This window comes from Dryobates pubescens, chromosome Z (assembly GCF_014839835.1).
Source record: "Dryobates pubescens isolate bDryPub1 chromosome Z, bDryPub1.pri, whole genome shotgun sequence".
Taxonomy (NCBI): domain Eukaryota; kingdom Metazoa; phylum Chordata; class Aves; order Piciformes; family Picidae; genus Dryobates; species Dryobates pubescens.
In genome coordinates this window covers 89,342,365-89,359,838 of record NC_071657.1, presented here as the reverse complement: position 1 = coordinate 89,359,838, position 17,474 = coordinate 89,342,365, and the positions used below count along the sequence as shown (strand labels likewise).

The following is a 17,474-nucleotide window of genomic DNA, read 5'->3' as shown; positions in this document are numbered from 1 at the left end:
TTTTAATGCCCCCAGATAGGAACCACAGGAGTCCGTTAAATGCTGTGGTCATTTCCAGCATACAAATCAATTTTCCTTGTGGTGGAGAAGTGGTGAATAATGCCTGGTTTGTTTAAAGGAGCATGACTGATTCTGGATGAAGGATCCTGTCACCTTGGCATTTTCAGTTTTATTTATTGCACACAACCGTATAAAACCTGGTACTGATCTCAGTGCCAGGCATACTAGTGGAAAAGCTGAAAGGACCACATAGCTCCTCGTGCAGCAAAGAGGTTCTCCTTCTGCAAGGCATTTGCTGGACTCCTTATTTTGAATAACATGGCAGAGAAGGATTTCATCAATTGGCATCTACTGGCTTTATTTTTTCTTCCATTTTGCCTGTGTCAAGAAGAATACATGGAGGTGAGCAGAAGATCTTATAAACCAGTGGCCAAAGTCTTGCAAAGTCACCACCAGACTGGCCATAAAAGTTCCAGAAGCAGGGAAATATTGAATCAGCGGAGTCAACTTGTAGAGTGGACTGTTGATAATAACACTTCTACAGACCAAAAAGTCCTGAGATCAGAGGTAGATGATGTAGAACTGACTACCTCAGATAGAGTCCAGGTACTCTGAATTAATCTTCTAAAGATGTCTTTAAAGCTTATGAGATTTTTATTTATTTACTTTTTTTTTTTTTTGGCTAAGATTATTAGTGATACATTTATGAAATTATTTTTATGAAAGCTGTTTACTGGTCTGTATCCTGCTGATTTGCTTTGTAGGATCTTTTAACAAGCTGGTAGAACCAGCAGTGCTTGGGGACACTGCTTTCAATATAGACAGAAGCCTTTTGTTTTGCTGAAACTGTGATCCATTGCAATCATATATTCTGATATAGAGTTTCTTAATTTTCCAAGGTATTACTTAATATATTAAAGTTTTAGATTCTGTTAACTTGTTTGGATGTGAGGGAAAATTACAGAATTTATATAGGTATTTGGAAGAGTTAATTTAGCAGATGATAACTTTAAAATTGCTGACATAAAGTATATTTTTTTTGAGCTTGAGTCTAACTTAATGAAGCTCTGAGTGTTGAAAATTTTATTCCAAGGAATAGCTTGGGAAAAACCACAATCAGTTACTAACATTAAGAGCAGATTTAGTAATATGTATCAGCTTGACAGTTTCAGAGAAAAGACTCAGAAAAAAACTCTAAATTACCTGTAGTGTCTTTGTTTTAAACTGGGAATCTTTCCGTGCCTTTTTACATTGCTTTTTAGATATTATGGTATGTAGTTTATAGCAAAAGGGAAATGTCACAACTTGGTTATACATAAAATATTGCTGTCCAGATTTAAAAGGAGATTTCTGAAGGGCAGGAGATGAAGCTTATTCCAGCACTAGGCAAATCCAAATTCCACTCAAATGAAGTTTTTTGTTGTTTGATATTTTTCAGAAACAACAAGAACATGAGCATTTTGTTCCTATTGCTGATGCAGATGGTTGTGTCCTGTATATTTCACAATTTCTCTTTTGAAACTCTTTCAGAGCAAACTATGATATTTTTAATTCCAAAAATCATGGACATGCAGACAAGTGTTGAATAATAACTCACTCTGTGATAAGTAGAGAAGAGGAGAGGTTTGATGTTAACCCAGCAGAAGGCTTGAGGAACTGAAACACATCCAAGTATGGAAATAGGTTTAATACACCATAATATTCCTTACATTTAAATTTGATAGTGCTTTGCATTACATATTTCTTGGGCAGCAGTTACAAGTTCCTCCAGTGAACTCAGCAAAATGGACGTTTCAGTGTAGTTATGTTAAATTGCACTTGCAGTATATAAAAGGCTTAAACCATCAGGTATATAGTTCAATGAGCCAGCTTGTGTGTGCATATCTCTACAGCAGAGAGAATTGTGAAACTGCATACATACTAAAGACCATGTATTACTGGTACTTAAAGAAGATTGCCCTTTAATCCAATGTTATTTTTTTCAGATAATTTAATACAAAAAGAGACTTTTTTAGGGATCAAACTCTTCCTCACAGAGTGTTACTCTGTTTGGGACACATTTCTCTCATCAGAGATTTTAATGCAACATGTTTGGAGTTGCCTGCTGGGGAAAAAGGCTGTGACATTAAAATGGAGACCAGCAAGTCCAAGCATAGCTGATGACTGCCATTTACCTGCCAGATGTTCCTAAGAAGCAATTTTTGCTGGGAAAATGATGCAATTTTTGACTTACTGAAATGAGAAGGAGCACTAGCAGGGGATAATCTATCACAGAGTGGCTGATGCAATAAGTATTTTCCATCTCCAGCTATTTTTTAATTCATGTAAAATCTCTCTCTTCCCCTTGAGCTATCTGAAAGCTGTTTCATACCCAAGGCCCTACTTTCTTGGTTACTTTATCTGTGGCTGGAGATTTTTACCCTCTTGCTAAAGTGTTTTAAAGGTCCCATTCCCTGTTGTGGAGCAGAGACAACAGCATTTGTCTTTGCTGTATTGGACCAGTCTCCCTGCTGCTGGTAACTTAATGTCCCCTCCTCAAGCACAAGAACTCTTAGTGACTGGTGAGAACCATGCCAGATACATTCTTCCTTCTCAGGTTGTGCTTCAAAAACCTTCAGGTACCTCTCATCTTACTGGCATTTTACTGTTATTTTGGCAATTTTCATTTGTTTAATTCTTTGTTAGGTCAGGGAGGACCACAGAGACAAACTATTTAGCATTCATCACAGGAGCTAAGAACCTTAGATATACATTACTCAACTTCTGCATTGTCTTAGACAATATGACCAAACCCCATACAATTTATTAGGAAATCAAAATGTTAGGGATCATAGATTTAAGGTAAAGGAATTTTACCTTCACCTCTTGCCTAGAACTGCCTCTTACATACTAAATCATAGGAAATTCAGCAGCTAGACTCAGAAATGTTTCCAGTATTCTATCTGTACTAGGATATCAAGTGGCAGATGAATTTCAGAAGCTCCTAAATCATATTCAGTTTCTGAGAGCAAAGCCAAAGATTCATTGTGTAATAAATTCATGTGCAAAAGGCTGCCCAGACATCTCTGGCAAGTAAGTAATAATTGATCTCTTTGTCCCATTTGAGTGTAATTTTGCTTTGGGAACAGAATCCCTTTAAATGTACTCTTTGAGAAGTTCTTTGTTTTCAGAGACTAAAAGAGTATCCTGAAAATTCATTGTTCTTGGCAGGTGACTGTGAACATTTTTTTTTCCTCCTAGTCAAAGGATTATTAAAGACAATAAATCAATACTACTTTATAACTTGGGTAAGTAGTTATTTTGAAATCTCTGGGATTGTTCTCATGCAAACAAGCCAGCAGGACTTGCCTCATTACCTCGTTGCACATAATAATCTGCTAAGCATTTTGAGAGGTAATGCCAAATTGCATTTGGTTATGAGCAACACTAATACCTGTTTTATGGTAACATAGCTGTTTAGCTACTAATAACATCATTCAGAATTTCAGTCCACTGTGTATAAACCCAAATCTGACTCTTCAGAGAGAGAAGTATCATATGCAGTCCAGTTTCATGAAGTCATGTCTTCCCCTTCCTGCTATCTACAGTTCTAACTCTTTGGGTATTTCTAGGCCGAAATCACTTATTTGTTTATTATTTGTTCTTGGCAGGAGTATATACAGTTTGCATTTTATTTAATAAGAAAAGGAAGTACTCTCAAAAAACATTTGGAGATTTTAATCTCAGTGCTATACTCAACACTTGCATTTCAGGTGGTGAAAATTGTTTGTGCAATTCCAGTCTTCTTGTACTTGGCTTCCCTTCAAGGACTGAAAATGAGCCAAAATCAGGGCTACTTCTGCTCTCATATTAGGAAAGCTTTAAACACTGTGTCTGGCAATTGTCAGTTAAGTTCTCCCTAACAACTGGGAGAGAGAAAACAGCAAGAAAGATACACAGGCTCTCCAGGAACAAACAGTCCAACAGGTAGAACTCATTTAAAGAACAAACAAACAAAAAAAACCAAAACCCAACCCCCCCCCCCCCCCCCCCCCAAACAATGCAAACCAAAAACCAAACAAAAACCAACCAAAAAAAAAACCCAAAACCCACTAAACCAATCATCCAACCACAAAAAAACCAAAACCCCCAGTATTAAGGTTAAAAAAGCATACTATTGACCAAAAATCCTATAAATTAAGCTCTCCTGCCTGTTGGCAAGTTCTAACATTTCCGTATCTCCTTGAATATGAAGCATATTTGTTGAGCTGTCAGCTTAGCATTTATTCCCATGGTAGTTCCACTGTCAGTGGCTCCAGCTAGTGAGGAGACGTGTTTGTCCCATTGAAGGAGTCACAGTATTTTGATAGCATGAAAGGAGTTTTCTGTATCCATAAATACAAGCTCCCAAGCTTCTTGAAATCAGTGACTTCAGAGGGTGTGCTTGGTATTGTTCAAAACATGGGCAGAGAGCTTTAGTGTTTCAGAGCAACACGCCAACACATTCATGTCCTTCTTGTGCTGAGGACTCCAGAGCTGGACATAGAACTCCAGGTGACATCTCCCCAGGAGAGAACAGAAGAGAGAACCACCTCCCTTGACCTACTTGCCAGTAGCAGCACTACTAAGTCCTTCTCTGCAGGGCTGGTCTCAATCCCTTTGCCCCCAGCCTGTATTGATACCAAGGACTGCACTGATCCATGTGCAGGACCTTGCATATGGTCTTGTTGAACCCCAAGAGGTTCACAGGGGCCCACTTCTCAAGCTCATCCAGGTGAAATCTATACATTCATTTGGCAGTTTCTATCCCACTAGAAGCTTGTTTGCTGCCACTAAACCCATAGGTCTACATAAGGCAAGTAACTTGAGGATGAGACAGATGAATGGAAGACAAATAGTAGAATGATCAGAGAAAAGTAGTGGCTGGATTGGTGTAACTGTCCCCCTCCAGGATTTAAGGACTACAGACTTGCACCTCAGGATAATAGCGAAGAACTGCATGGGAGAAGAGGGGAGAAATAAGAAGGAGGGAGAAATAAGAAGGAGGGAGAAATAAGAAGGAGGTGGAGACATAAAATCAAACCCAGAACCTCTACCTCCGCTAAGCCATTGGAAGATTTGTGACAGCTAAATCATTGCAAGAACCTAGTTATGAAGTCCAGACAGGATTGAATGAGACTCCATTCATGTGCATAAAATTAAAGAAAAGCACGGAATCAAAACTATTATGAAACTATAATGACAGTATCGGACAGTTAGGGGCCATGAACAGGAATAAGCAACACAGGCATATTTTAACATCTCCTTTGGCTGGTCCAACACAGTTTTCTTTATGTTTACTGGAGGATAGTTTATTACTGAAGGTCAGATTAGGTCGCTTGTGTTCCTACCACTCATTGTACAAAGCCTTATGTACAAAAAAAGATCAGATGAAATGTGGGATCACTAAAAAGGATAGAGACTCAACTGAATATTCATCTAATTTTCATTACTTGATGCTATTTACATTCAAACCACTCATTATCTCAGAGAACAAGCTGGGGTTTTAAAAATATTCACTTGAAGAGCTATTCTCTCAAATCTTCCAGAAAAAAAACACAACACCCCCCTCAAAAAAACCCCAAACAACCAAACAAAAAACTACACCCCCCCCAACAAACACACAAAAACAACCTAACAAACAAAAAAACATCTTCAGTGACAACCTAAGTATGGGAGATTTCAGCCCAGGTAAGTGTTTCTAAAGCTTAACAAGTATATAAACAGAAGATATATAATGAAGACCCTGTAACTGACATGTATATGATTGATGATCTCCTTTCATGAATAAGCCATTTAAAGCTTATTTTTATGCACTTAGCCCCCACAAACTGGACCACAGAATCCAGACTGTAGTTCCTGCTGCCGTGGTGACTTTGGAGTTCGTCTCTATCAAGGGCCTCCAGGACCACCTGGGCCCCCTGGGATGCCAGGTAAACATGAATTTAATTTTTTTAAAAAAATTATTTATTTTTTTAAAAATCAGTCTAATTCCAGGCACAGGCTAGAAATTACAAGGTGTTCTATGAACTACCAGTGAATAGTCCAAACATGAGTTGCTTGGGATAGATGCAAGAAGCAGATTTGCTGTAATTTCTGGGGAGACAGAGATTTTCTACTAGACTTTAAAGTATTTTCCAGTGAAAACCCATTTGTTATCAAAATTCAACATTCAGAAGTTCCTACTAAAAGTAATCCTATCACATTTCTAGGGCAAATTGGTCTCCAGCTTCCTTTAAAGCTGGAAGAACTTGTTTGCTGGAGCTGATTATTGCAATAACCCTTTAATATCCAGCTATGCTATTGTGTACTGCATTCAAGATGTGTTTTTGTCATCATTGTACTGCTAACCAATATTTTACAGACATGCATGCTTTGACTCTCTCATGGAATGCCTTCTTATTCCTTCTTTTATTCTTTTTTTCTTTCTATTGAAAATGCATACAAAACAAGACGCATAAGAAAAGGGTATACTTCAATATGAAAATTGGTATTGAGAAATAATTGCTTAGAGAAGGGAAAGAGACAGTTAGACTCCTGTTGGTGTACGTTATTTTTATAGCAGCTGCCTTTAGGGATTTGAAAATCATAGTTCCCAAAGAAGATATATAAGGTAAAAGAACATGTTGGTGGCTGACAGATGGGACTCATCTTCAAAGCTTACATCTTCTGTTATCATAATAAAAATTCAACTTTATAATCCTTCTGTCTCACAAATGTACTGACCTTAACATGTCAAAAAAATCTTGCACACTCACACAAATAAATACATAAATGCATCAAATAAATGCATCATTACAGAGAGGCTGGTGCTGGCCTCCTCTTCACATAATTAGTGATAGAACAAGAGGGAATGGCCTCAAGCTGTGAGTGGGCAGGTTCAGACAGGACATTAGGAAAAGAACTTTCACAGAAAGAGTGGTCAAGCATTAGAATGGGCTGCCTAGGGAGATGGTTGAGTCACCAACCCTTGATGCATTTAAATGTCATTTGGATGTGGTGCTTGGGGATATGTTTTGAAGTGAACTTTGTCGAGTAGGGTTCTTGGTTGGACTTGGTGATCCTGAGGGTCTTTTCCAACCTGAATGTTTCTGTGACTCTGTGAAATCCTGTGAAGGCCTCTTGTACAGAAACATTGCATTAGATATTAGTAAAGTGTTGATTTTGTATTAGACCCATACTTACAAGGCTTCAGTGGACACACTGGGACACAGACCAAGCCCCAGGTTTGCCCTTTCCTGATGTAAGAATATGTCTCAGTCTCACTTTGTCATGAACATGTCATGAAAAGATGTCTAACAGCAACTTTCACGAACTTTCTGCACCCCATAATTTCTGTCTCTTTCATCTGCTGTATTTTACACCATTGTGTCCATAAAGGGAATAACAACAGCTGTGCTTCCTTTAATGGCATCAAATGTGACTTTCAAATCTGTGTTCTGAACTGGTGCAGTAGTTCTGGCTTTACATGAAGGATCGTGTTAATTGGACTCAATGATGTTAAAGATCTTCTCCAACTTACATGATTCTGTGATTCTATGATTATACTTGTTATTTTTAAGAGCTATTGATTTCTCTATTTAAGCAAAAACTTGCTTAATTTCTTTCCTAACTTAGATTCCTTGTTTGAAGCAATATTTTTTCTAGTACAAAAACTCTAGTGAATCACAGAATCATTAGATTTGATCTCAGATAATATAATTCTTGTGAATTAGTAGCCAGAGCAAGCAGAATGGCAAATAATCTGTTTCAAATCAGGTAGAATTAGAATAATGATGACATTAATTAATCTCCTGAGTAGTTAATTCCTCAGTGACTCTAGCCAACTTAAAAATTTCTCAGTCACACAGGTGTTTGCTCAGTAATTACCTCAGTAAACATCAGGAAGTAAGCAATACTGTAGATACAGGAATATGTTTTTATAATGACCCTTTATACAAGAAGCACTGTCAGAAAACCTTCATTATAAAAAATATGTCCGTCTTTCAACCTAGGAGCATGAAATCAATCAGCCTCATCAAGCTAACCAGCACCCTGAGAAATCCCTCTCCCGTTCTTAGTACAGATGTGTCATTTATCTAAATTAAGGCTACAGCTACCTTCATTTGTGTAGACATGTTTTAAAGATACCAAAATGTTACATAAAATTGTACTATTCTGTCCTTGTTATCTTAAATTATCAGGAAATAAGTTTTTGCACAAAAGGAAAAGAAACAGTGCTCATGCTGGCAGGTTAGTATGTGTCAATAGGCAGTGGCTTTCACTTTTTTTGAGCCTTACTGCTGCTAACGTCTTGTCTTTGCACATTTCTCACAAAACACAATAAACTGGAACATGCAGGCCAATGGCATCCTGGCCTGCATTAGGAATAGTGTGGCCAGCAGGAGCAGGGAAGTCATTGTGCCCCTGGACTCTGCATTGACTAGGCTGCACCTTGAGTACTGTGTCCAGTTCTGGGCCCCTCAGTTTAGGAAGGACATCGAGACACTTGAAGGTGTCCAGAGAAGGGCAACAAGGCTGGGGAGAGGCCTTGAGCACAAGCCCTATGAGGAGAGGCTGAGGGAGCTGGGATTGTTTAGCCTGGAGGAGAGGAGGCTCAGGGGTGACCTCATTGCCCTCTAAAACTACCTGAAAGGTGGTTGTAGCCAGGAAGGAGTTGGTCTCTTCTCCCAGGCAACCAGCACCAGAACAAGGGGACACAGTCTCAAGCTGCGCCAGGGGAGGTTTAGACTTGAGGTGAGGAGAAAGTTCTTCACCGAGAGAGTTGTTCACCATTGGAATGTGCTGCCCAGGGAGGTGGTGGAGTCTCCCTCCCCGGAGGTGTTCAAGAGGAGATTGGACGTGGCACTTGGTGCCATGGTCTAGTTGTGAGGTCTGTGGTGACAGGTTGGACTTGATGATCCTCGAGGTCTCTTCCAACCTTAGTTATACTGTGATACTGTGATACTGTGATCAACAGCTGATTCAGCAACACCAAGATAGCATTTGGGTTCACTCCTAAACATCAGTCAATGCTCCATCAAAACTTTCACCTTTAGTTTAACTATACCACTCTATATCCGTCACAGCTCAGTCTGGATTTTATAGTATTGACAGGCCCATGTGCTGCCAACCAGTGGAAAAGGATCCTGTTGTAGTTATCTGTTAAAATACACTATTTGAAATTATTTAAGATAAACTGAAAGGGCTGCTTCCTTTAAGGAAATCATGGAAACAATGGCAATAATGGAGCAACTGGCCAGGAAGGAGCCAAAGGTGAGAAAGGAGACAAAGGAGATATGGGACCGAGGGGAGAGCGTGGCCATCATGGACCCAAAGGCGAGAAGGGCTACCCTGGGATTCCCCCAGAGCTACAGGTAAAAAAATCTCCGGCTTGTTTTGGCTGCAGCAATTCTCAGGTTATGGTTTCCTTCTCTGCCTAACTACTGTAAGATACTTGTGAAGCAAATTCCGCTGTAAATTAATACAGTGTGAGGCATACATAGTTCTTGTTGTGACTGGCAAATGTGGTCTGCCACACTTTCCTGAAAAATATTAGGGTTTCTTTCTTAGTCTTTCTTTAGAGTAAAAATCCAGATGAGATATGGGCAGGAAGAAATGTATGATTCCATTTTAGGGCAGAAAGCCAGTATCTGGATCCTTAAAGGAGAATAGCAAGTACTCTCATTTTTTCTATCAAGCTATATCATATACATAACTGTGCTTCCTATGGCATATGGAAAGAGTGAAGGAGTGTCTATGCTCTTGCCTGTGCTTCTTGGGTCAGTCAGGATTTGTGAGATTCTCAGAAGTGTATGTATCCAACTCCTCAAAGTATTGGGCCAAAAACCTCTGAGTGCAGGCAGAAGTCCTTTGGTTTTGAAAAACATGCCTCATTAGTTATCTGTGGGTTTATGTATAGATACCTTAAACATGTTATAAAAGAACTACTCAAAAGCCAGATAATCATTAAAACCTGAGCTTAAGACTGAGCTGATAAGCTCTGCTGAGGTGTGGGATATATGTGTTTGGGCTCAAGATCCTGTTGGCATAGTCACACAGCTCTTTTAATGAGAGCTTCTTCATGTTCCAGGAATCTGACAGATGGCAGAGAGCTTATGTATGTATATATACCTGCAATATGGCTGAGATGCTTTGTACCTTTCTTAAGATAACTAGCAGCAAATGGGACTTGGATAACTAAGACCCTTGGCTGATGTTGCAAAGCGGATTTAAAAGGGTCATCCACACTGTATATTGCAGTTCATATTGCACTATATATATATATACACTCTGCATATTGCAGTCTATATTGCACTATATATAAGCAGTTCATCTGAAATAGCAGGAAGACTTGACTATACGATGTAGCACAGCTGAAGTCTAAAGACAAGATTTAGATGAATAGTAAGCCTTTGAGATTTATCCCTCCTGGTCTCCAACTGCCACTGGAGACAAGAAGGGCCTTCTGCAGGTCAGATTAGCTGGCCCCCTGTAGGGGAATCCTAAAGAGCAGCTCAGCTTAATCTGGCAGTCACTGCTGCTTTTGGACAAATGAAACTTCATCCATCACAATGTATGAAGATCTCCAGAAACTCTGAGGAACTTTACATCTCCAGTCACACATACACAACTTAAACGGAAGTGTCTAAGTCTGATTCATACTCCCCAGACCAAGTTCACCACAGAAGGGACAAAATGGAATATAGAAAACATGTAAATGGGAAAAAAATGAAGTTCTGATCTATTTACAGATCTTTCCCAGAAACAGTCATTCCTAGTATTTTTCATATGTTCAAAAAAGGCATGCACATTAACAGCAAAATCAACAGTACAACTAAAATGAGCAGTGTGAAAAAACAGCTTGGGATTTCTTGGCATTGCATATGCTTGATTCTCTACCCCAGGTTGCATGAAAATGGAATAATTGCACAAAATAAAATTCACAGTGAAAATAGTTTCCGAAATTACTGGATTTTTTAAATAAAGCAGTAAATAAGTACTCCTAAAGATTTAACATTATAAACATATAAAACCATATTTGTAGTGTTTACATTCAACACAAAGTCTTTTTGTCATTCTGAATGAGCTATCAGCATTTTTTTCTTACATAAAGGCAGTGGTGGCAATATAATTATAAGCTGAAAACTGAAAGAACACTCAATAACAAAAGCTCATATTGCAATACTTATTTCCAAGTAAAATTCCATCACTGTTTTTAACAGATGTGTTTAAAAATTCTTTTCATATATATAGCATATACATTTCTTGTTAGCACCATGCTTAAGAATTTTAGAGCAGGGGTAGGTAGAGGAGAATGCACTTCTAAATACCATACTGTTTTAAGTACAGGATTATTTTGAAAGACTTGGCAAGTCCATGTTGATCTGCTACTTCAGAATGATCCCTAGGTAGAAAGTACATCTCTTTCAACTCTTCTGATTAGTCCAAGAAAAGTAGGTTGAGGTCAAAAAGCATGCAAAATGGAATCTAGAAAAAAGCTATAAATTCCATCCAGCTTCCATTGCAGCTGCTTTCCTTTAACATATGATGAACTCTGATGTGAGCCTGGCTGCAAGGCAAGAAGTTAACAATTTGCCATCACAGAAAATGCATTCATGCAGGGATAAGGAAAATGAGTCTAAGCTTTCACCTCACATCTGGAGCTCTTCACATTTCTGAGTAGATGGCTAATGATTTCCATTGTTGGATCCAGATTTGCATTTGATTTTGCCTGTTTGGTTCTGTTCTCATTTCAATCTGAAATCAAAAGTTTGGGATGTTGTTTTTTCTTAATATCAGTATAGCTGGGGTCTTGGAAAAAAAAAACAACAAATAAATTAAAAACCCCCCACCCCACCCTAATTTTTATGATGGGCAGTAAAAGCTGTAACTGAACATTTGTCATCTTAAGAAGTTAAGAGATAGAAATAAAATACGAAGTTACTGTGTGACCTTCTGGCATCTTGTCACAATTCTGATTGTGTCCCATCTACTGACAGTCAGATGAGTGCATCACAGACTCACAGAAGAGAGAACCTTCTTCCCTGCCCAGGCAAGTTAGCAGAGTCATTCCTTGGTGTCTTGCTGAGGGTAATTTGAATTGTCTGATGTGGGAGGTTTTGCTCTTTCACACAGAAAGCTACGAAATACTTCCCACAGCCAACATGTCTCACTACAAAAGTACCATGAAGTTGAAGCACAATCTTTATCTCCTTAGTTTTCTCTTTTGGTCTCCACCACCCTCTGTTGTCGTAACTAAGGGTAAAGGGCAACTGCTAAGAGAGAATAAACACTGAATGCTGAGTCCCAACAAGTGCACTTCTAGAGGACCTTTAGTAAAAACATTTAATGTATCTGAAGGTAGTTAGTGAGAAGCACTAATGGGTATGGATTTTATTGATCATTGTTTATTTCACACATTCAGTTAAAAGCAATATTCAGTCTAAATGCACTGGGGAATATATAAAAGTTAATTAAATCACTTTTGCCAGAAACACCATCCATTTCAATACCAGTTTTCTGTTACATCTTTCTAGAGAGACTTAAAAGTAAATAAAATCCCAAATATCCTGACCTGCAAACACTTGCTCATGCAGTTACTTTTACAGTCATGAATAGTCCAATTGACTCTAAGAAGCCTAGTCCTCTTCCAGTTTCATTCAATGGGAGTTTTCTTACTGTAGTTTTATGGCCTTGGAGCAGGCCCTAGAAGAACATCTCTGCCAGGAAAATAAACAGACTGTAAACACAGGAAAAAAAATCTGTAGCTGATTCCCCTGCACATGTGCCTTTAGTGAATGACTGCCTGAATCAAACTGCATTTCTGCAGGTCGCATTCATGGCTTCCATGGCTACTCACTTCAGCAACCAGAACAGTGGGATCATCTTCAGCAGTGTTGAAACCAATGTTGGAAATTTTTTTGATGTCATGACTGGAAGATTTGGTGCTCCAGTGAATGGTGAGTGTTTACAAAACAAAATAATGCTATTTTGAGAGCTACAGGGAGAAGTGTGGTCATTAAAGTTGAGAAATTACTTGCCTGCCTTTTCACAAGACACTGATGAATCTTGCTCTGCATAGCTCTTGCTACCTACTTAAGGGAAGACTGAATTGGAAAATGAACAAGCCAAGAGAGGGCTTGCCAGCCAGTTAAGCCATGGTTGCATTGACACACTGTCAGCCACTTTCAGTCAGAGAAAGAGCTAAAAAGAGTGATAGTAAGAGTGTGTTGTGCAAGAAGAAAAAGCAGTGGCTGAGTCTTCATTGTTCAGGAAGTGGGTTTGGCCAGGTTAGCTGCGCTGGGTTTTGCTAAAACCACTCATGCCCTGCCTGACCTGGGTGATATGCTGACAGCCTCTAAGGCTGATCCCTGGCTAACCTGGAGGCTACCCTTTTGAGACATGGTAGGAGCAAGAAGGTAAGGAATAAAAGGTGAGAGAAGGGTCACTACACAAAGCCTCTGGGAAATTTCCCTTGCAGTGAGAAGAATGATGGGTCTTGCCATGTCAAAACACAGGGATTTCTCTAGAACCAGAAGTGCAGAATAAAAATTAATTTCGGCACACTATATGCAGAAGCAAAATAACTACTGACAACTGCAAGGTAATACTGGCCTTACTTGTTACATTTTCTAAGTAAGAAGACAAGTCTACAACATGACTGCCTCCCTCTATGAAGCACACATGTTTTATTTGGTAATCTTTTCAGGGGTGTATTTCTTCACCTTCAACATGATGAAACACGAAGATGTGGAGGAAGTGTATGTGTACCTGATGCATAATGGTAATACAGTTTTCAGCTTATACAGGTGAGTGAAGGGCCAGGTCATTTTAATGCAAGACACATTTCCACACTTATGATAGCTTACTCACATTTCAAGAAGCATGAATTCAAGAATTCAAGAATTTCTGTAAGTTAGAAAAAAAAAAACTAAACCCAAAGAAAAACTATTGCCTTTTGCCCTCCTCATCTTAAATATTTGGATCCACTCTGGCTTACCACCTTCTATAAGGACCAGGTCAAGAAGTTTGTAGCCAGATGGATTAAAAAAAAAATATAAAAAAATTCTTTAATACCACCCAGGCATCTGAAGCCAAAACCAAGCTTCTCTGCTGAGCCAAAATGAACAAACACAGGAGCTTAAATTGATCACACTGGATTTTAGGCACTTAGATAACAGCATATTCATTTAAGCTGTTAAGGTTTCTTCAACAGCCTGTACCTGAAGCATTATCAAAGGATGTTTCCTGCTCAGTAGATCTTACCTGCAAAAGAAAAAGTTCCTTATTTTTTCCCTGTGAGTCACTGATATCAGAAAAGGCAACAAGCGCAGGAAATGGAACCAGCACTCATGTGGAGTCAGCAGGGCAGCACACATTGGCCTACAACAAAAGGTCTCAGGATGGTGTGAGCTCCATGTCTCTACCTACTGCCTGTGCCAGGAGCACATGGTCTCACCTCATATGAGACCTCTAACCTCAAGGCATTTAAAATTACCTGGGATGAACCCCGGGTAAAAAGAGCATCACAGGAAATCTGGACTGTTGTGTTGGCAGTTGGACTTGATGATTTTAAAAGTCTCTTCCAGCCAAAAAAGTTCTATGTTTCTGTGTTTTGAGAGCAGTCTCAGGGAGCAGGAGTTAGGGGTGTCAGCAAGCGAAAAATTCAACATGACCTAGAAGGCCAATGGGATCAGGGGCTGCATCAAAAGAAGTGTGACCAGCAAGTGATTGTCCCCCTCTACTCTCGTGAGACGCAACCTGGAATACTGCATCCAGTTCTGGTGCACCCCAGCATATGAGGAACATCAGACTACTGGAGCAGATCTAAAAGAGAGTCATGAATATGATCAGAGGGCTGGAACACCTCCCCTATGGGGACAGGTTAAGAGAGTTGGGGCTATTCAGCCTGGAGGAAAGGCAGCTCTACAGAGACCTTCCAGTACTTGAAGTGGGCCTACAGGAAAAGCAGGAAGAGACTTGTTACAAGGGCTTGTTTTGATAGAAAGAGAGGGAATGGGCTGAAGCTTGAGGAGGGCAGATTTAGACTGGATATTACATAGAAATTGCCCATGGAGGCTGTGGATGTACCCTCCCTGGAGGTGTTCAAGGCCAGGCTAGATGAGGCTTTGAGCAACCTGGTCAAGTGGAAGGTATCCCTGCCCATGGCAGAGGGGTTGGAACTAGATGATCTTTAAGGTCCTTTTCAACACAAACCATTCTACAAATCTGTGAATCTATGAATGAGCAGTTTAATTATAAACAACAAACTTGTTCCTGTGTCCTGAAACAGGTAAGTTAAACCTCCTAGAATTTCAGGAATGAGATGATACAATTAGGCAAGGTTCAAAATTTAAACAGACTATCAAATGCAGAAACATGCCAAAATTTACTTACAAAACTGCAAAAATGTTGGCAAGCCTTTTAAGGAAGTTTTGCTCAGAATAACAACGTGATTTCTTGGATTCTGTTTTTAAAAGTTGTTTGATTGATCACTGTTGAGAAAAAAAAGCTAACATTAAAATGTTCATCCTCAGCTATGAATCAAAAGGGAAAGCAGACACCTCAGGAAACAGTGCAATCCTAAAACTTGCGAAGGGAGATGAGGTTTGGCTGCGAATGGGAAATGGAGCCCTCCATGGAGACCATCAACGCTTCTCCACCTTTGCTGGGTTTCTTCTTTTTGAAACCAAGTAAAAAAACCCAATCCAACAAAACAAACAAACAAACAAAAGAACAACCAAGTAGATGTTTATCTGAGGAAACTTCTTTTTTTGGAGCTGTATTTTTCTCTGGACTGTGGAATAGCACTACAACATTGAAAGATCAGGGAGGCTTGTTTCGATGCAATGTATTGTTATTTGTGTATCAGAGATGAGCTGAATACATCAGGTAGTTGACACAGAGGCTCACAGAAGTTGTACTGTCATCTGGGTTATGTTTAGTAAGCTGTTACATGTTCCTATTGCTCTTTTCTCCAAAGCAACTGAAAAACAAAGGAAAAGGACTTTAAACAATTTAGAAAGCAGTTTGTGCAGTAAAATCAATTTTGTCTGTAAATATACTTCAGTGAAGTATATGTCAGAAACCGACCAATTGAGTCAAGTTCTTATTTTCATTTATTCAGTTCTTATTATGTGTTTATTTAATTTTGCATCATGGAAACAGGCCAGAGGAAATTATAAGCAGGCTCATCTGAGACCAGATTTAAAAGAAGTTTCTACTGGACTAGAATGAAGTAAAAAATGTGAAAATAAAGATGTCAAGGATTCAGGTTTATTTTGTTCCCATCTCAAACCTCTACAGATGTATGTGGTGTCATTTTTCATAGATTTTTAGTACATATTTATTTCACTCTCTTGAAGAAAGTAATTCTGGCTTTAGTAGCAGCCTGAAGCTGTTCAGGGGATCAAAAAGGGGAACTCTAATGTTTCCTCCTAGCCTTCACAGTGTTAAAACCTGACATCACTGAATGCAAAAGGTCAAAACAGAGACAATGTTGGAGAAGTTGGGGATATACCAACAGCACACTCTTTGTGGAGTTAGGAGCTCTTTACAAGGATGTACCTTTTAATACTGCATATTTACTTAACAGTGAAGTTGTTGATACAGTTTTCCTAGCAGCCTTCCAAGAACCAGTATTTCAGGAAAAGACACTGCAGCCTGGAAAAGCAGCTGCTAACTCGTTTCAATAATTAAGCAAACACAAATTCTCAGAAATTCTGGTCACAGTGAAGTAGGTTATTCTTTAGCAATAACATTTGCCACCAGTTTTTCAAAATGTGGGTACCTGAAAACCCGTTTTGCTATTTTCTTTTCATCAGAATCAGCACCAAATACAGGTAAGACAATACTGAAGTGTGAATGTATCTTTTGCACATTCTGCCTCTCCACATACAAGTTATTGAAGTATAAATTACTTTTTAACAGACATTACTTTTTAACCAGGCATTACCTGACTTTACTGTATAATGCAAGTGGAGTTAGGAAAACATGTATTTGAAACTCTTTTATACTGAGTACAGATATCAATAGTACAACGATAGAGAAAATGAATGAAAATGCCCTATGAATTTGCATGCCCTATGCACACACTCCTAGTGTATGTAAATCACATCCAGTGATGAAAAATGCATGTTGATACTTGATGATTATGACATTTTTAGTTCTATGCATCAACCACTGAAGATACTAGCTTTAATGAAGTTTTATTGTTTCTTTATGGGATTGGGTCAGGTTTGGACCATATCAGTTTTCAAAACCTGAGACCATGTTATTTTAATAAGTATTCTGGCATGCCTTCAAACTGAAACTTGCTAGGTAATCAGATAATACTATTCTTCTAGAATAAGTGCACAAGTTGTATGAGATACACAGCATCCTGAGCTAACGTTCTCAGTAGGAAAAGTCTCCAAAAAAAAAGTCTTGTTATGTTAGGAATTTTTGCTTACTTTGTAAAAAATACATTTACCCAA

The 17,474-nt window shown here is 38.9% G+C and overlaps 1 protein-coding gene across 1 annotated transcript; it reads left to right on the top strand.

Moving 5' to 3' along the window:
• Positions 1-281: 281 nt before the first annotated feature.
• C1QTNF3 (C1q and TNF related 3) lies at positions 282-15,696 on the top strand. Its single transcript, XM_009904067.2, has 6 exons — positions 282-606; positions 5,840-5,951; positions 9,220-9,374; positions 12,830-12,959; positions 13,709-13,808; positions 15,537-15,696. The coding sequence occupies exons 1-6, from the start codon at positions 319-321 to the stop codon at positions 15,694-15,696; spliced, it is 945 nt and encodes a 314-aa protein (XP_009902369.1). The 5' UTR covers positions 282-318.
• Positions 15,697-17,474: the final 1,778 nt, after the last annotated feature.